Below are 20819 nucleotides of genomic sequence, written 5' to 3' on the forward strand. Positions count from 1 at the left end.
GGTTGCCCTGCTCTCCTCTCTGTATCCTTTTCTCCTCACCCCTTTCAGCCTCCTGGTTTTGTCCCCCCTCTCAGAGTCCCTAAACGTGCTACTCTTTATATGGCCAAACTTTGAAATAAAAGCATGGTCGATGGCCAAAAAGCACGTGAAAAGCTCAACATCACTAATTATTAGAGAAATGCGCATCAAAACTACGAGGTATCACCTCACACTAGTCAGAATGGGCATCATCAAAAAGTCTACAAATAATAAATGCTGGAGAGGGTGTGGAGATAAGGGAACCCTCCTACATGTTGCTGGGCATGTAAATTGGTAGAGTCACTATGGAGAACAGTATGAAGGTTACCTAAAAAACTAAAAATAGAACTACCATATGACCCAGCAATCCCACTCCGGGGCGTATACCTGGAGAAAACCTTAATTCAAAAAGATACATGCACCCCAATGTTCATTGCAGCACTATTTACAATAGCCAAGACATGGAAGCAACCTAAATGTCCATCAACAGAGGAATGGATAAAGAAGATGTGGTACATATATACAGTGGAATACTACTCAGCCATAAAAAAGGAACGAAATATTGCCATTTGCAGCAACGTGGATGGACTTAGAGACTGTCATACCGAGTGAAGTAAGCCAGACACAGAAAGACAAGTATCATATCACGTGTGGAATCTAAACAAAAGGGTACAAATGAACTTATTTACAAAAGAGAAGTAGAGTCACAGATGTAGAAAACAAACTTATGGTTACCAGGGGATAAGGTGGGGAGGGATAAATTGGGAGATTGGGATTGACATATACACACTACAATATATAAAATAGATAACTGATAAGAACGTGCTGTATAGCACAGGGAACTCTGCTCAATACTCCATAATGGCCTATACGGGAAAATAATCTAAAAAAAAAAAGAGTGGATATACGTATATGTGTAACTGATTCACTTTGCTGTACACCTGAAACTAACACAACATTGTAAATCAACTATACTCCAATAAATTTTTTTTTTTTAAAGCACGTTTGGGAGCTTCCCTGGTGGCGCAGTGGTTGAGAGTCTGCCTGCCGGTGCAGGGGACGCAGGTTCGTGCCCCGGTCCGGGAGGATCCCACATGCCGCGGAGCAGCTGGGCCCGTGAGCCATGGCCGCTGAGCCTGTGCGTCCGGGGCCTGTGCTCCATAACGGGAGAGGCCACAGCAGTGAGAGGCCCGTGTACCGCAAAACAAAAAACAAAACAAAAAGCACGTTTGTTGGTGTTTGTGTGGTATCCAGCCTCTCTTCTCTGTGACTGCCTCCCAACTACCCTCCTCTCCCCTCCCAGCCATTGGGTACAGACTTGGGACCCTAGCAGCTTCGGTACTAGTGAACCTGCTCCCCACCCTATGACATGACCACAGCTGACTGGAGTGGGAAGTGGAGTCCCTATCTTTCGAATTTGGTATTAGGACTAGGGGTCCAATCTCATCCTGGGTTGATATCTGAACGAAGAGGTACAAGGCAGCCATTTTCCACAAAGTGAACTATGTAGAAGAGAAAGAGTGAAGGGATGTCTCAGAGACGAGGAAGAAGCGATACTCCCAGGCTCCTGATGCCTTTCCCTTGCCTTGTGCAAGTCCCTTGTGAAGTCCAACTGCATTCTTGCCATGGTCCTCTGAAATACCCCTTAATCTGTCTCTTTTGCTTAAACTACCTAAAGTTTCTCTTGCTTTGAATACTTTTTTTTTAATGTTTCCTATTCCTAATTTTAGGACCAAATGTGTTAAAAAATTTTTTTACACACACACACACACACACACACACTTGCTTTTTTCTCAAGGTCGGTTCTTAATGATATTTACCTATTATAATGAGAAATGTACTGAATGCTTACTATGTTCCTGGCGCTGTTCTAAAGCAGCTCAATGTGCCTTTCATTTCAACCCCACCATATCCTATAAACGATTTAGCACTCCCCTCGCCGTTCCCCTTTTACAGAGAACTGAGGTACAGAGAAATCAAACGTCTTCTCCAAAGTTACGCAGCTATTAAGTGTAGAACTGGGGTTGAATCCAGGCAGTCTTGACTCCAGAATCCATGCCCTTAACCACTACACTACGTATTGTACTTTACAAACTCTGGGTTACCAATGCAACCTGACAAAAGACCTTCCAACAAATCTATAACACCCTTGAAAATATTTCCTAGCCTTACTCTTGATTCAGTGAACAACACAGTACAGCATCGAAGTTGCCCCCAGAGAGAAATAGGAAAATTGGTAGAGCAAAAACTTACCAGGTATATTGATCTCCTAGGGCTGCCATAGCAAAATACCACACACTGGGTGACTTAAAAACAGAAATTCGGGGCTTCCCTGGTGGCCCAGTGGTTGAGAGTACGCCTGCCGATGCAGGGGACACGGGTTCGTGCCCCGGTCTGGGAAGATCCCACATGCCGTGGAGCGGCTGGGCCCGTGCGCCATGGCCGCTGAGCCTGCGCATCCGGAGCCTGTGCTCCACAACAGGAGAAGCCACAACAGTGAGAGGCCCGCGTACCGCAAAAACAAAACAAAACAAAAAAAAAAAAAACCAGAAATTTATCTTCTCACTGTTCTGGAGGCCAGAAGTCCAAGATTAAAGTGTGGGCAGAACTGGTTCCTTCTAAGAGCTGTGAGGGAGGAATCTGTTCCATGCCTCCTCTGTCCTAGCACCTGGTAGTTTTGCTGGCAATCTTTGATATTCCGTGGCTTCTGCTCAATCTTTGCTTTTATCTTCACGTGGTATCCTCCCTCAGCGCATGTCTGGGTCCAAATATACCCTTTTTATAAGGACACCAATCACACTGGATTGGAGACCCACCCTATTCCAGTATGATCTTAACTAATTACACCTGCAACAATGCTATTTCCAAATAAGGTCACATTATGAGGCACCTGGGACTTTGACATATGAATTTGGGGGTGGGGGTGGGACACAACTCAACCCGTAACACCAGCTTTTACCATTTCTCTCCTGCAGCAATTTTCAATGATTATATCTCCCTTTTTTTCGAAGAGGTCAAAAGTTTGATTCTAACATGTGACAAACCACAGGTGCAGCTTCTCAGCTTTGGTTTAGCACTCAAATTTCATAACCACCCTGATTCAGGAAGGATACTAAATCCACTGTCCCTGAAAGAATCCTAATAAGGACACTGACCTTTTATTTTTTTAACATCTTTATTGGAGTATAATTGCTTTACAATGGTGTGTTAGTTTCTGCTTTACAACAAAGTGAATCAGCTATACCTATACATATATCCTCATATCCCCTCCCTCTTGCGTCTCCCTCCCACCCTCCCTATCCCAGCCCTCTAGGTGGTCACAAAGCACTGAGCTGATCTCCCTGTGCTATGCGGCTGCTTCCCCCTAGCTATCTATTTTACATTTGGGAGTGTATATATGTCCATGCTACTCTCTCACTTCGCCCCAGCTTATCCTTCCCCCTCTCCGTGTCCTCAAGTCCATTCTCTTTTAAATGACTGCATATATTTAGCTAAGGATGACAGAAGGACAAACAGAAGAGGTAGGTATTAGATGCCTTAGCTACTAGCTCTGGCTCTGCCATTGACTTGTTCTCAGTAAAGGGCTAGAGTTTTATATATGAATATATATATATAAAACAAATTATATATTATATAAACTATATATATATATTTTGTTGTTGTTTTGTTTTTCCTGGTCATAAAAGAGATTTTGCGTCCGCTCTCAGTCTCTTCAAAAGTCAGTCCTGAATGGTGATTTCTAGTCAGAGGAGAATTACTGGGAACTTTAAAAAAAAATAGTGTTACTGATGCCTGAGTGCATTCCCCCTACCCCATCTAATTTAATTTGCCTGGAAATCTTATCTTTTAAAAGCTTCCCAGGTATATATTAACTTGATTGTGATGGGTGTATACCTATGTCAAAACTTATCTAAGTGCACACTTGAAACAAGTGTAGCTTACTATATGTTGATTATATCTCAATAAAGATGTTTAAAAAATTAAAAGCTTCCCAGGTGATTCTAGTGAGCAGCCCAAAATGAGAACCACTGAGCTGGGTCAATCTCCTCATTTAAGCACATAAAGAAACAGCCCTAAAAGGGAAGAAATCTGCTCAGGAACCATGTCATGGCTACCAGGACTGCCAGGCCTTAGAGCTTGTGACTCCTGAACTATTACTCCAGTGTTCTTACCTTAAAACCAAAATCCTAGAACATTACTGAGCTCCTCAAAACATTTTAAAAGAGGCATCTGAAAAAATCTGAAGTGCAGGGATTGTTACACAGATGTAGGCCATGAGAATTAAAACAAAACCAAAAAACCCCACCAGCCTTTACCTGGTAGAGTCACTACTTAAAAGAGCAGTTGGTTGTCCTTTCAATGTACTCCAGGCGTACCCTCCCCTCACTCTGTCCACTGGGTTGTGGAGTCTAGTGAGGCTGGTAGAGCTCTGGGCAATTTAGTTGTGAACTACATATATCACTCTCTGGACTGTTGAAGCGGGGAGAGAAGTCATTGACCCCTCCCATTTGAACCTTAAGTATCCTTTCTTTCGAAAGTAAAGGTAATCAACAAAGGGCACGGCTGAATAAAAAACCTTTTAAACATTGCTGGAAAACATGAATACATTAGCTACATTAGGATAAAGATATCTGGCCTACTCCCATTACAATATGCCTCTAATTAATCTAAATGGATATTAGCATTTTAATAAATCATTTCAGGAGCCTTCTCAAAGGAGATAGGACCTCTACACCATTCCCATTACTCAATTTCATCCTCCATTTCATTTATACAGAAAAAGAGGGAGAAGAAAGACAATCCCTAATCTTTCTCTTATATGTTTCCCCCCCCCTCAGAAAAGAAACAGAAATTAAGGACTGTCAACAGAGTGACCTAAGGAAAACTCTCTAAATGATTCTTACTTCTTGAGTCACTCATTCATCATGAAATCCTATACACAGAAGCGGAACAATGACAATCTTAAATCTTGAGGGGCTACTTCTTTCAACAAACTATATTCTGAAAAGTAGAGAACACGTTGCTCTCAAAAATATTTTAATGACTACATTAAATAAAAAGCAAATGGCTTGGGGGAGTATTCAAAAAAGAAATTAGGACAACAGACTGGTAAAGCTGTCCCTGGTATCTCTTCCCACTAAACAAAAGGATACAGAAATTTTACACCTACTTAATTTTCCTTTAGAAAATTAAAACTTTGTATAAATTTTAACATATTAATACATCAAGCAACTTTCAGCAACATGATCAACTGATTCTTTTAAGCTTTTAGATCACAGGAGCCATTTGTTCAGCCATGCCTGATTCTCATAACTCTTGGCAAACAACTGCATTATCAAACAACTGTTAGCTGGGGGTGGAGGCGATAGCGAAACAGGATTCTAGTGAATTATTATTCCCTGGCCATGGTCCATTCTAAACATGGAAAATGTGGATTCCATTATTAAAAGGCATGGAATTTATAGGTAAATTCCATCAACACATTTGGCTACTAAGGTATTACCATTTTCCTTCCTGACCAATATATAAAAAAATTCCTTGTTTTAAATGTAAGCAATCACAGGTGATTAATGTTTGTCTTAATTTTTTATTAAGAAACTAAAGCAAAAAAGAATTTCAAAAAATTAATATACAGAATTCTAATTTTAATTCTAAACAAATAAGAAATCTATACCAAGAACTAAGTATCAGAGTTTACCAATATTTAAGAATAAAGGGGAATGGCTAAAATGCATTCACAGTCACTATTTCTTCCTTACAAGCCTCAGATTTGCTTCACTCGGATAGGATACAAAAAGAATTTTTCTCATCTATCTTTAGTTACTATCGTCTGTAAATTCAGAGCTTTTTTTCTTCCTACATTGGGTTTGATAACATGAGCATAAAGATGAGTCCATCAGAGATTCTTTCTTAAGATGTTTAGGGGAGCTAAGACATAAACAAATAATAAATATAAATAAATTTATACAAGGTACAAAGTAATACAGCATGAGCTATGTATAGATAAATATAAAGACAAGGAAATTTCAAGGAAGGAGAGATTACATTCAGCTGGAGAAACTGAGGAATGCTTTATTAGAATAGCATTTGGGTTAGGTATGAACTGTTCCTTTCAGGAAGGCTTTAAAGTGGTCTTGATTTCTAGAATGTAATCTCAATACTCATCTTTAAAATTCAAGTTTCTATCTTATCAAACTGTTCATTTTTTTAGACGATCAAAAATATAAATATTACAGTCTATATAAACAGCAGTTTGGAGACATAAATGAAAAGTTAATTGTAATACCTACTATGTGGGTTAGGGCTCTGTTCTTTTCAAAACTCTCTCTCCCAGGTCAAATCATATCTAAAAGACGGAAGATGACTAATCACGGAACCATGAGTTGAAGTATTCAACTGAGCAACACCTACTTGCTTTAGGTGCCTTATCAAATCTATATCCAAACTTACAGGAATAAGGATGAAGGAGGTGAAATAAATGGTTCAATATTCAAAAGTCAGATAATGAAAAAATAACGGCAACTAAGAAATGACATATATTAACCACAGAATTCTTTGTATGAAAAGTTTTAATGAATTGTGAGCCATTGACCATTACAGACTTTAAAACTTGATATTTCTTCTTTCCTGTGTAAAACCAGATAATTAAACCAGCCTATCCCAAGTATGACAGAAGACCATAGAATGAATAAGAGTAATAGTAATGTTTTCTTACCCATCTGCACGCTTTGCTAAATTTAAGAACCAAAGAGAGTGCTCCTGGTTTCCAAAGTCAACAGAGCAAATTCAATTACACATTTCTTCCTGATCATAGTTTCAGCTGAAATACAACAAATATAATTTTGCCTTTCAATAGCACTTTTTATCCATAGCACAAGCACTTTCCCATTATTTTCTTCTTTACCCCCAATATCCTTATGAGGTAGTGAAGGGAGGGAGCAAGGATTTTTTTTTTTTTTTTTTTTGCAGATGAGAAAACTTAAGGTGAATTTAGATCAGTGGTTCTCAACCTTGGCAACATATTGAAATCACCTAAGAAGATTTTAAAAATCCTTATGGTCATGTCATAGCCCAGACCAACATCAGAATATCAGGGTATGGGACCCAAGCATCAATATTTTTCAAAATGCCTGTGACTCCAAACTATAGCCAAGTTTGAGAACCACTGGTTTAGATGATTTATATTCAATATTCAGAGGCAACTGACTTCTACCTAAGTGCTCTCTCAGCACCAATGAAAAAGAGATTCCATTTCCTCGAACATTATAACAGTTTGTCTTAGTATTCTGTACAACTACTATTGGTCTCCAGTAACAAATTAATTTACCAGGTTATAAATGAAGGCTCTTCATTCCCCTGATGCTCATGCTAAATATGAACCTCCATTTTATAAAATTTGCAAATTGGATATTAAAGAATTTAAGTCTTTGAGACAAGAATGGCTTGTTATTAATATTTAGGCAATCATTTGATTCTAGGTTCAATATGCAATAACCATGTGTTTCCATTTTCCATTCAGCACCTTCAAAACTTTGTTACAAATGAATGTTTACTAATAAGACAAAACAGAAGATATAAACAAAACTCTGAGCAAAAGCTCTTGAATTGACCATATCACAATCTGAAAAAGAAACAAGTGCTTAAAAGACCTCATAGCTTTCTAACTAGTTCAATCTTTATCCTGAACCAGATCTCTTCTTTAATTAAATTTTAAACTTTGCCAAATTGAGTTGTTCTACACCAAGAAAAATCAATTTCTGTAGCAGCTATGTTCTCTAATACATTTAACATATAATTTCACTCTGTAGTATTAAATATGGTTTCTAGGAGGTTTCTTTCTTGATGTGGGTATCAAAAAGGATCTTTAACAGATTACACCTTTAAGCAACACACCAAATACACAACAAATACTTGTAAACCTTTCAGGTGGCAAAAATGAAATCTTTGTTCATGACTGAAATCCCTTGTTTCACAGGAGTACTGATAATATTAACTCGCAAGGAGCAACCCAAGAACCACAGCCAGATGCTTGCTGTCCCTAATTTTTTTAGATTCAAAACAAAATATGCATACAGCAAAACCTAAAAACTACAAAGATTCCACTTGCCTTAGTCACTTCTTATCACAAAGATGTATCTGAAACCATACAATTTATACTTTCATACAGAAAGATGTTTGTTTCCTTTCTAACAAAAGAAAATCTCAGCTCATGTACGTTGAATTATTAATTTGAAAGAGTATTAGTGAAATCAGATTTCTTAGTCAAAAATTCTGAATAGGAATTAACGTTAAACTCTTCTACAATAAAACCTTCAAAATATCACCAACCTGAAGTTTCCAGCATAAGGTATTTTATTTCAAGTCCCATGGGGGCAATTATTTATAATGAGATAAAGAACATTCTTAAGCTGGGTTCAGGTTGGCACTGTTTCAGATGGATGAGTAAACATTTTCTTGACAACCCCAATAAAGAGTTTGAGGCTTAGATTGTTGCATGATGTAAACAATATGAAATTAAAAAATTATAATATCTACAGCATTATAAAGTTACAAAATAAAAGGACCATTGATCAATTATTTTCTTCAGGTCTGTGACTAACAGCTTTCATATTTGAGCCCTATAAGAACAAATGGCAATGCTCTCTGTTCTTATGAGACACTTTCTTGCAAGGTCAAAAAATAAAACCAGATTCTATAAGATGCACATTATTATTATTATTGATATACGAATGATTAGAAATAGATTTGCCTTCCCTCAATCTTAGCCTGGAGATTTGAGGGACCTGTATAATAATTTTGATGGTTAAAAAAATAAATCAGACTGTAATAGGCATGGAAACTGTAAGCCAAATATAATACAAAATGAGCCAATACAACACATCTCCTCTTAAAATTTTCTTCTTTGTAGTTACCAAACTGTCCCTAAATGTTATTCTAATTTTGTACCATGTAGTGGTTTTTAAGAAACTGAACTAGAACAAAGCAACTCCTTTGTCCTGTTTTTTTTTTAGTTTTTTTTTACACACATATTGTATATACAACTTTTAAAATAGCTGCACAATTTTATATCTCACCGTTAGAGAAGTGCAGTCCAGGCAGACCATGCTTCTCAATATATTAAAAATATTAAATAAAATCCAACCAGTTTCATACTTTTCTAATAGTCAAGCTGGCTGGAAAAAAGGGTCTGGAGAAAAAACAGGCAGTTGTAAAACAGGATCAGTCTTTCTTCACAAACACACTACTTAAAACTCTTGCTAGTTCCCTATCTTATCCCTTTTACACCATCTCTAAGATCTCACCTTAGAAGTTGAAAATATCACATCGCTAACTTAGAGACAAAATCTGTTGAAACATGCATATGTCAACTGCCCACTCAACCAACTGCAACCCTGAGGATTTTTCTGGCCCAGTAGAAAAGAGGAAACACTAAGATAATCTCTGCTGTAGAGTTGCTTCTCCAGTTAACAATATCATGTGTTTTTTCAGGATGTTTCTTGGGCATGCATGTATGACACTGTCACTTCATGATTCTACTTTCCATAAGCAGGTATCTCCTCCACTCTGTCTTTCATCCCAAGAAAGCCACTGTCATCCATCCAAAGGTTTTCCAAGGTAAACCAAAGTCACTTCTGTGTTACCATATACAGCAGAAACTGCTGGATATAAGCAGACCTTTGGAAGTCCTCTAAAGGCAACCCCCAGGAATTCATATCCACGTTCAAAAGCTAAAGTCTTATCTTCCATGTCCAAGATGACTCGAATTCTTTCTCCTATCTGCAAACAGACATCAAAAGAAGGTAAGAAGAAAACCCATCAAAGGCACAGCTAGATGTAATCAAGTTAAAAATATTATTAAGAATATGTATATCTCAAAAGTTATCTAGAAAAACCAAAAAAGTTATTTGGTCAGGGAGAAACATCTAGAAAAAGAACATACATCAATTTCATCATAAATGTTTGTTTTGATAGTTTTTTTTAAAAAAACTTAAGACTTGTGTGGGATTTATATTTAATACTGAAAATTTAAATATTCTTCCTGAACAGTCCCCAGATTTTATTTATTCTTTTTAAAGACTTTTCTTAAGAAGGTTACCACTAAAATCTATAACTTGGCATATTTTACCAAAAAAGGCTACCTAAATTTTCTCAAATTACTATAGTACATACATACAATGGAATGTTATTCAACCTTAAAAAGAAATGAAATTTTAGTATGTGCTACAACATGAATGGACCTTGAAAGCATTATGCTAAGAGAAATAAGCCAGACACAAAAATACAAATATTATATGATACCACTTGTATCAAGCACCTGGAATATTCAAATTCATATAGATTGAAAATTGAATAGAGGTTACCAGAGGCTTGGGGGAGGAAGAAATGTGGAGTTATTGTTCAGTGGGCACAGAGTTTATGCTGGGGATGATGAAAAAGTTTTGGGTATATATAGTGATGATGGTTATACAACATTGTGAATGTATTTAATGCCACTGAATTATACACTTACAAATAGTTAAAAGAATAAAGATTGTTGTGTATATTTTACCACAATAAAAAAAAATTACTATAGTAAAACACTTCCACAACCTTTAAAATTTACAAAGCAGTTCTACATACAACACGGAACTTACATAATCATGAATAGCCAAATCTGACTATAGGTTCTAAAGATGCAGAATAGGCTTATTAAACAATCACTTTGTGGTCCACTACTCTGAAACACCCGTTTGTTATAAGAATAGCAGTACTGATTGTTAAACTAAACTGGAAGCACAATTACCCATTTCTTTTCCCATTTGGAAAAGTAAACAAAGAAAGAGCATGTTTATCCTTATAATTTGCATGTATTAAAGGCTGTTGCATCTATATACTTGGAGGCAGAAAGTCCTAACATTTGCAATCAAAAAACCATAATTTAATACTTCCAAATTATGATACTCCCTGCTGCTATCATTACTTTCCTTCATTGTATTTCCTATCACAAATAACTACCAACATCTACTTTTTCTCTCCCTCTGCCCAACTCACAGATTAACCCCATTTTAAGAACCTCCAAATCACCATCATCACTACTGTTACAAACAAAACACGAACAACAGCAAAAATCAGAAATAAAAGCTAGGGGCTTCCCTGGTGGTGCAGTGATTGAGGGTCCGCCTGCCGATGCGGGGGACGCGGGTTCGTGCCCCAGTCCGGGAGGATCCCGCATGCCGCGGAGCGGCTGGGCCCGTGAGCCATGGCCGCTGGGGCTGCGCGTCCGGAGCCTGTGCTACACGGCGGGAGGGGCCGCAGCGGTGAGAGGCCCATGTACCGCAAAAAAAAAAAGGAAATAAAAGCTAATATTTTCATGAGTATTGTTGAGTGATTTTATATTATCTCATTTAATTCTCATATCAATCCCAGGAGTTATCCCTGTTTTACAGAAGATGAAAATAACAAAATAGAACCACTCCAAGTGAAATCTGCAAGTTTGCTTTACGTTTGAGCATACAGCATACATACACATAGCACAGAGAGCAGAAAGACAGTCTTACAGTTTTAGGTGTCAGAGGACAAAATTTGGAGACAGCAGAGCAACTGGAAACTTAGAGGAACTCTGCAAGCAAAAAACCACAAAGAGGATGAGCCCCAAAATCTGAAAATAAACTCTGCCCAAATCCTCATGTGATGACTGTATTACACAAACACAGGGGAAACCCCCAGGGAACCAGGCAGAAAAAGTAGCAGCTAGAGGCCAAAAAAACTGAATAAAGACATAAGCTGCTGTATAGTTTCAGTGCAGGCAAGTTAACTGCCTACTAGAACAAGAAAGCCTACAGTTTTCAGAAGTACAAAGTAGCTTCTAAAGAAACAAAACATTCCAGAGTCACTACTATATATTATCTACCATGTCCAATTTTCATTTAAAAAATGACTGGATACGAAAAGAAACAGGAAAGTGTAACTCATACTCATGGAGAAAAAAGCAGTCAGTAGAAACAGACTCCAAGTGGGCCTTAGATGCTGGATTTGGCAAAGACTTAAAGTAGTTATAAAATATACCCAAAGAATTAAAGAAAAATATAGTATTAATAAATGAACAAATAGAGATCTCAGTAGAGAAACGGAAACTATAAAAATGAAAATTTTAGAACTGAGGGGCACAATAACCAAAATTCACTAGCCTGGCTCAATAGCAGAGTTCAAATGACAAGAAGAAAAAAATCTATGAACTTGAAGACAGAACAACAGAAAGTAATGAATCCAAAAAACAGAGAAAAAAAGAACACAGCTTCAGAGGCACAGAAACAAGGATGATATCAAGCAGTCCAACAATTACATTAAATATAAATGGACTAACTACTCAAATCAAGAGACTGGGTTAGATAAAAAGCAAGATCCAATTACATGCTGTCTGGGGGACCCACTTTAAATACAAAGACAGTCTAAAAGTAAAAGGATGAGGGAAAAGAGGTACTTTGCGATAGTAAGCATAAGAAAGTTGGATTGGCTTTATTGATATCAGACAAAATAGACGTAAAGACAAGGAATATTACTAGAGTCAAAGAAGGTCATTTCATAATGATAAAAGAGTTAACCAGGTAGGTAGATATAACAATTTTAAATGTATATGCACCTAATAACAGTTCCAAAACACATGAAGCAAAAAGTGACAAAACTGGAAGAAGAGATAGATAAATCAGCAACTGTAGTTGGAGATTTTAATACTCCTTAGTAAATGAAAGAACAGGTAGAAAGAAAATACAGAAAGCAGATAGAAGACTTATACACTACCAACCAATTTGACCTAGCTGTCCTTAATAGATTATTCCATCCAACAGAATATATATTCAAGCATACATAGACATTTATCAAGGTAAACCATATGCTGGGAATAAAACATGCTGCAATAAATTTAAAGGGACTGAAATCACACAGAGTATGTTCTCTGAAAAATAAAGAATAAAGGACTTTCACTACAAAGTCACAAGGTTAGTCATAGGTCTTTATCTTCAATGATTATTAAGTCCGTTCTCCTTAGGGCATTTGCAGAGCCTGAAAGGACAGTAAGGAAAGGATTCTATGAAAGAAAATCCTTCCAGGCTTTTATACATCAGGAAATGAGATATATTTTAGTTCTTCTACTTTATTATGTCTCACTTGAGGTCATTACTGAGGCTAGAGCTTTCAAACCACATGTTCCTCTGAAATGTACTATCTATAATTCCTTAAAATTTCCAAGTTCTTATCAGATTATTATTTTTTACACTCTGCTGAATCTATGGTAATCATATAGCTTTTACAAATAGGAACTATAATTATGACCCTAGAATCAAGTGAGTATGGCTTAAGGCTAAGAATTTTTAGGGACTTTGCTGGTGGTCCAGTGGTTAAGAATCTGCCTTCCAATGCTGGGGACCCGGGTTTGATCCCTGGTCAGGGAACTAAGATCTCACATATGCCGTGGGACCACGAAGCCCGCACGCCACGACGAAAAATCTGCGTGCCGCAACTAACACCTGATGCAGTCAAATAAATAAATAAATATTTTTTTTTAAAAAGAATTTTTAAATGTAGTAGTTTGGGACTTCCCTGGCGGTCCAGTGGTAAGACTCTGTGCTTCCACTGCAGGGGGCACAGGTTCGATCTCTGATCAGAGACCTAAGATCCCGCATGCCGTGCGGGGTGGCCAAATAAATAAATAGGCAGTAGTGTGCCTGAACTCACCTATGTTTATGGAAATTGCTGACACCTCCAGACGCTTTAAATACAATCCAGATTAATAAGTAGCAGAGGGTAAGTACGTATGCACATGCACACAGGTGCAGTTGTGGGGGTGAGGGGGTGAGGTATCCAGAAAAAGTAAATTTGGATGTGCATGATATAAGAAAGATTACAATCCAAAGCACAAGTTGGCAAACTATGGCCCCTGGGCCAAATCTGGCTTGCAGTCTATAAATAAGGTTTTACTGGAATACAGCTATGCTCATTCATTTACATAATTCACGGCTGCTTTTGTGCTATAACAACATAGTTGCACAGTTGTGAGAGACAGTATGGACAACAAAGCCTAAAATATTTACTATCTGGCCCTGTATAGAAAAAGTTTGCCAACCTGATTTAAAGACAGATTGCTCAGATTGAATATGTATTAGGAAACAAATACTGAGATACTAAAGATTATTGTCAGAGTAGCCAAAAAAGGCCAGTTACACTATATATTTAAAAGTTACCAAAAAGACAAATAATGCTGCTATATAAAATTTTGTAAATTTAAAACAAATTAAGCCAGTTCCTCACCTGATATTTTGGTGCATTGTTGCATTGTGGAAAACTGCCATTGACTTCTCCATTATGTAGTAGATTATTGTCCACTAGATTCCAGCCCCAGCTCTGGTCATCACTGCCCAGCAATGCCACATAACCTTGGCATTGCATGGGAGCCCGTTTTGTGGCAATTCCAATCACTGCCACAGTGCCCAGAGGGCCCTCCCACCACACTTCCCATGCATGGCGGCCCTCACTGAAACCAATCTTGGTCCTTGCACCATCAGTGCTCTGAGCGATGGGGTTTCGATGTAAAGTAAAGCCATTCTTCTTAATGTAGACATTCCTGGAGCAGTCGTTAGTGCTGAAAGCATGTTGGAAAGCACGTATCTGAAAAGATGGAAAGCACACAAAAGAAACAGAAATTTAATTTTTCTTGAACATTAAAAAGTACCCAAACTTTAGGCTACATGTTTTTAAACAATAAAGTTATATATTTTAAGTAATACAATAATTATTTCTCAAAAATGGCTCACGTTTCAGCATGGGATCCTAACATAATAAATTATGCAACATTAAAAATAAAACTGCCAGCTGTTTCATTATTGACTAAAATTCTAAACCACAGTATAATTTCTCCAAATAGACTTCTTAACACATCAAAAGATATACACAAGAATCCTTATATTTTAGAGATAGTACTGAAATGTTTATGGGTGACATATCTGGGAATTGCTTTGAAATATCCAGGAATGGAATGGGAGAGTGGGCAGGGTAGACATGAAAGTAGACTGCCCATGAATTAATCACTGGTAAAGCTTCGTGATGGGTATAGGGAGGTTATTTTCTATACTCTTGTTTATATTCGATATTTTTACATTAAAAAGTTAAGATATGCACAGTTTTCGTGTTGGCAATGCTGCCACCAAAAAGAACTGTATTTTAAGTAAAATAGAGAACTTAGGCATATCAGCTCTAGAGTTTATGAAAAATTTTAATAACCACAAACTATCTTAGATCCTCAGCCTCCTTGCTAGGTATTACTCATACACTGAGACATCACCACTCTCATTTTACCAAATCAAATAATCCCCTAGATAGCATAAATTCAATCACTAAAATTTATAAAGAGATAGTCATTAACAGCAGCTACCACTGACAGGACAGGATAGTTGACCTTCAGTAATCCAGTTTTTTAAGTTTCCAAAATAAAGACAATATGAAAATTGCTACTCTGTACAAATAATAACATTCTCTCATGTTTTAATAATTTATAGGTTTTAGTTTGTACGTTTTTTAGAAAATCCCTTCTTTATTCAAACAACCCAAAAGCAGCTGAAGGCTGGGACCTATTGCTTTAGTTAACCTGAGAAATCAACTCCAGAATCACAGAATTTCAGCATTAGGAAAGACGTTAAAGTTCACCTACTTCAACTCAGGGATGGGGACACAGGCGTAAAGTCAACAGGTAGTTAGTACAAGAGCCCCAAAGAGAAGTCAAGCTTCCAGTCCCCTCATCCAGTTCTCATTTACCATTAGCAAGTACTTCACTGTTTAATTGTTGTACTCCAGAGGACAGATTAAAACAAAAACAAAAAACCTCCTTGGTTCAGGTATCCCATATTTTCATAAACAGGATGTAAACCTGAAGTATACCTAAATTTTTTCCGATCTGTTCTTATTATAACACACTTTTAAGTACCTAAAAGTGCTGTACACACCTCAACCATTTGACTCTAGTAAAACATATCTTGAAAAAAATATAATCTAACCTAAATTGATCAAACTTCTATAGGAAATACAGAGGACAGAAAGCATGTTAAGCAACACCATGGGAATGAAATCAGCAAAATCCAGATTGAGGGAACCTCTCTACAGGGCAAACAACCTGGTTTCTTCAACAAATAAACTGCCGGGGTAAGAGGTGAGAGAGATGGAGGGTGTATCTGTAGACTAAAATAGCCTTAAAAGACATATCAACTGTTTGTCATGGGAACTTTATATAGATCTTGCTTAAATAAACTGAAAATTAAAGATATAACATTTGACATTTATGAGACAATTGGAAATGTGAACACCAAACTTTTTATATAAAGGAATTATCATTAATTTCTTTATACTTTAGATGTACTAATGGTATTGTGATTAAGTGTCCTTATCTTTTAGAGATAATGTGAAAAATCAGATAAAATGGAAAAATACACAAATAAATAAAAACAATCTATAGTTCTTGCTACACAGTCTCATGCGTAACCTGGATTTTGCATTATAGCAAACAGCTTTAAGACCTAGTTTAGGATGTAAGTCTGAAATTTAGACAATTATAGCTAGATGCCAAGTATGACTGGAATAACTGATGTTACTTGGTAATATGTAAAACATGAACTTTTAAAAAGAAGACAAATCCTAGGGGCTTCACTGGTGGTGCAGTGGTTGAGAGTCCGCCTGCCGATGCACGGGACACGGGTTCGTGCCCTGGTCCGGGAGGATCCCACATGCGGCGGAGCGGCTGGGCCCGTGAGCCATGCCGCTGAGCCTGCGCGTCTGGAGCCTGTGCTCCGCAGCGGGAGAGGCCGCAGCAGTGAGGGGCCCGCGTACCGCAAAAAGAAAAAAAGAAGACAAATCCTAATTAGATTGACAACTCCAAATACTTTCCAGTTTTATGCTATCCCAAGCCTGTTCTCATCATTTTCTCAGTTACCCAGGCTCCCTGGAAATCCTATTTGACCCTTCCTTCTTCTTCATCCCACCTCACCCAGTCAGCTGTCCACCTATGTGGACTTGTTTTCTTGCAATTCCTCTCCCAGCCACCCCCTTCTCTGCTCTATACACTTGTTCTGGTCTTAAGTACCTCTGGTATAGGCACCAACCCCTGCCTTCCTGAATTCACCTTATGGACTGGTTTCTCTAAAGCACAGCTCTTACTTCGTCCCTCCTTTGTTCAAATTTCTGTGTTTTCCAGCTGTAAGACAAAGCCCAAACTACAGACTGAAGGCTGTATGTCAAGGACCTCCATGATATATCTAGTTTCAGCTTAACTTTACAATCATATTTCCTATCACAATTCAATCTAACTAAACTATTTTATATCTTTAGCCTTTCCTCCAAGCTACAAATTGTAACAGATGCCTATCTGAAAACTCTTGGATGTCTTAAAAACACTGTAAACTCTGTTCTACCAAAACTGAACTCATTGTTATTCATCCAAAATCTAGCCCAGGTAATCCCTATATCATATAAGCCAGATACCTAGGAGTCATCCTGAGCACCTCCCTCTTCCTCCCCCCTATTTCAAATCTATTGCCAAGTGCTGTAGATTTTATTTCCTAAATTTATTCTAAATTTCTCCCCATCTCTTTTACTACATACTTCCTAATACTCATATTTCTAAGGTCTCCCTCCAACCTGTTCTCCATTCTTAAGTCTGAATAACCTCTAAAAAATGGAAAAATATCACATCACCAATCCCCACACTCCTAGCCCCCTTTTGCTTACAATTTAAAATGGCTTCCTTTTGTTTGGCCCCAGTCCACCTCTTCCATCTTTCTCAAACGTGCCTCACTTTTGCTGTCTATGCTCCAGCCACATCGATTATTTTCTGTCCCTCATACTCATCAGGTTCCTTCCTGGAAGGCTCTTCTCTCTCTCTGGCCTATTTATCCTTATCATTCAGGTCTCAGTTCATGCATTATTTCCTCAGAGAAAGCCTTCCCTGACCTCCCTACTTAGTTCAAATTCTCCATTACTGACATTCAGAGCATCATGTATCCATCCTTCGTAGGACTTAACACAAATGCAATTTTACAACTGTGTGACTATTTGATTAATACCCACTTCCCCGCTCTAGATTGTAAGTGCCATATGGCAAGGCATCCATAAGAGTCTGTATCTGTTTTTATTCACCATTGCATCTGCAAAACTGAGCATAGTGCCTAACATTCATATTTTTTTAAATAAAAATATATGCTGTACAAACCCTCTGCTTTCCATTGCCTTGATTTTGTTCAGGGTACTTCCTCTTAGTAAAATGTTCACATTCTCCCCATCTTTAAAGTTCAGCTCAAATACAATCTCAACCCCAAACCTTCTACAATCATCCACTCAACTTGTAAATCTCTTCCAGTAAACTTCTAGTATATATATATATTTATATCTCTAACAGCAACAATTTCTACCATTTCTAACTAATAACCACTAGTTATTTCTATACATTTTTTTCTCCTCTACTAGACTGAGGACGTCCCTACTAGGCTATATGACTCCTTCTGAATTAATCTTTTATCTTCAAGATATTCAAGAAAAGTCCTGCAATATCTGAATGTACATGTGATTAGTACAGGTCTATGATACCTATAGTGCAAGTAGTACAAAGGCATACAAAGTATTAAAAACTTATGAAACCTAAAATATCTCTGGAAGGATACAGAAGAAATAGGTAACATAGGTTGCCTCCAACCTGGATGGCGGTGGTATAAGGACAAAAGGAAGACATTTTGCTTTACATCACTTTGCTTCTTTTGAATCATGTATTCTTCACATGAATACATTATCTATTACATATTATTATATGAATCTTGAATCATGTGAACATGACTATTACAGACCAATTACAAAAATTTCTTAATTTAAAATAAGTAAAAACAATAAACTTTATGGAAAAGTAAAAAATAAGACTCATGAAATCTACACGTTTATCAGGCACGGTAAGACAAAACTGCAATCTACTGCACTCTACTATATGAATTACAACTAGTATCCATTGAGAATCTACCATGTACAAATACTGTCCTCGCAAATTAACATTATTTCATTTAATAGAAAAACAACTTCACAGCTGACATATTAAAAAGCAATATTCCTTATCTTATTAAACTAAAACCTGTTTTATTACAGAAGAATACATTTTACATCTATTTCACATGGAAAAAAAATTTACTCCTTATTCTGGCCCCACTGGCAGTCTAGCATTAAAAAGGTATGTTTTCCCTTTTTAGTTGTTAATGTATTTTTATGTTTACCATATTCTAGGTCAGACTTCATCCTGTCTCATATATGCTCTTGGTGACTGCTATTCTGAAGAGTTGTTTCCATCCAAACTGAACCCAAGTTTAAGGCCTTTTATTTACATTGCTTGAAGAATCCTCTCAGTCCTACCATTATCTGCTACTTGACATTTTTACTTGCATATGAAAGCAAGACTAATCACAAGAATCTGGCAGGGGAAAAAAGGCAGCAAAAATGGAATCAGCATGTTAGATGACAAATAGAACATAAGAGACACAATACCAAGGTGGAACTACGAAAAAGGTGGCAAGGAAGTAGCTAATAATAGTGGGACATGGCAGTATTATGACTGTTAAGTGGTGCCGATGGGAGGATGTTCTATTAAAGCCTCTATGTTGAAAGTCAGCACGATGCCTTGGACCACACTCATTTATAAGCCTGTAACATAGTGGAGGGAATTAAAGAGTGCTTGGTCAAAAATAAAGAAAAGATAGTTATAAATCAGAGCTTGGAAAAGGTGCGGTGAAAGCAAAGATCTGAGAAACTAAGCCGATGTTAAGGCAGCCAAGGTGATTTAATAAAGGGCAGGGAGAAAAATAGGATGAGTATTGAAAACTACAACAATGAGGTGGTCTGTTTTTAAGGGTAAAGACTGTGGAAAGTAGAATGAGTGACGGAAACCAGGGATGGGAAACCACCTGGCCCTTCAAAAAGTGTATCGCGGAAGTGGGGTGGGTTAAGGAGCAGAACTTCAACCCAAAGAGAAGAGGATCTCCATGGCGCGGGGAGGTAAGGTAAGGTATTGACTGGAGCGGTGGAAAGGCGGGATAGTGAGGCGAGACTTCCGACTCAAAAGCTTAGCTGAGAAGCACTGAGAGCGGCCCGGACAAGCGGGACCGGGGGCAGCGGCGTGGCGCGGGGCTCCCTCACCTTGGCCTTGTAGCTCGGCAGGTTGCAGAGGATGTCCGTGCGCAAAGCCTCCTCTGCCAAGCTGCGGGCGCACAGGCTTCGCCACACCTCGCTGTTCTCATCGCCGTGCAGGCAGCGGTACCAGTGCTTGCACACCAGGGCGCAGCTCCGCAGCTCGGACAGCTCCAGGTAGGAGAACACCAACTCCAGCACCCGGCTGGGCAGCCGGCCCCCGGCCCCGGCGGCCCCGGAGCCGGCGCCCGCGCCGCCGCCACCGCTACAGCCAGCGCCTCCCGAGGCTGCCCCAGCCCCCGGGGCCGGCGCCGCCATCGCCTCAACAGCCGGCCCGAGGGCCGCTGCCGCCGCCGCCGCTTCCCCCCGTCTCTGCTCCGGAGGCCACGCCTCGCCTTGAGACAGGAGCAGTTCGCTCACCGCCCCTTTCACAGACTACCGTCCGGCCCCTCCACCACTCCCGCCCCTGCCCGGGGGCGTCCGCCACGCGCCCCGCCTCACTGAGGGCAGACGCACCGGCCGCACGGGCGTCCCCCGCCCCTCCCCCGCGGCTCAGCGCGGGCGCCGGAACGGCCCGACTCGCACGGCCTCCCGGTGGCGCGCCCGTGCCTCCGCCATGCGGGTTG

At 38.7% G+C, this 20819-nt stretch overlaps 1 protein-coding gene across 2 annotated transcripts; it reads right to left on the bottom strand.

Moving 5' to 3' along the window:
• Nucleotides 1-6550: 6550 nt before the first annotated feature.
• FBXO45 (F-box protein 45) lies at nt 6551-20791 on the bottom strand. Of its 2 annotated transcripts, none has more exons than XM_004278785.3 (3): nt 20203-20654; nt 14302-14658; nt 6551-9795 (listed from the first exon to the last, which is right to left on the bottom strand). In XM_004278785.3, the coding sequence occupies exons 1-3, from the start codon at nt 20509-20511 to the stop codon at nt 9610-9612; spliced, it is 852 nt and encodes a 283-aa protein (XP_004278833.1). In that variant the 5' UTR covers nt 20512-20654; the 3' UTR covers nt 6551-9609. The 2 variants fall into 2 exon arrangements, with proteins under 2 accessions (XP_004278833.1, XP_049566235.1); XM_049710278.1 differs by lacking the exon at nt 6551-9795 and adding an exon at nt 9802-11357 and having other exon boundaries at nt 20203-20791.
• Between the last annotated feature and the right edge of the window lie 28 nt (nt 20792-20819).

This window comes from Orcinus orca, chromosome 5 (assembly GCF_937001465.1).
Source record: "Orcinus orca chromosome 5, mOrcOrc1.1, whole genome shotgun sequence".
Lineage (NCBI taxonomy): Eukaryota > Metazoa > Chordata > Mammalia > Artiodactyla > Delphinidae > Orcinus > Orcinus orca.

Bases quoted from the DNA above. Each gene is read 5' to 3' on its own strand.
- FBXO45 (XM_049710278.1), bottom strand. From the start codon at position 20,511: ATGGCGGCGCCGGCCCCGGGGGCTGGGGCAGCCTCGGGAGGCGCTGGC. The intron at 14,659-20,202 runs GTGAGGGAGCCC...CCATCTTTTCAG, and splicing joins TGCCGAGCTACAAGGCCAAG to ATACGTGCTTTCCAACATGC. The intron at 11,358-14,301 runs GTGAGGAACTGG...TGAAAATATTAG, and splicing joins ACAATGCACCAAAATATCAG to CTTTTATTTCCTTTTTTTTT.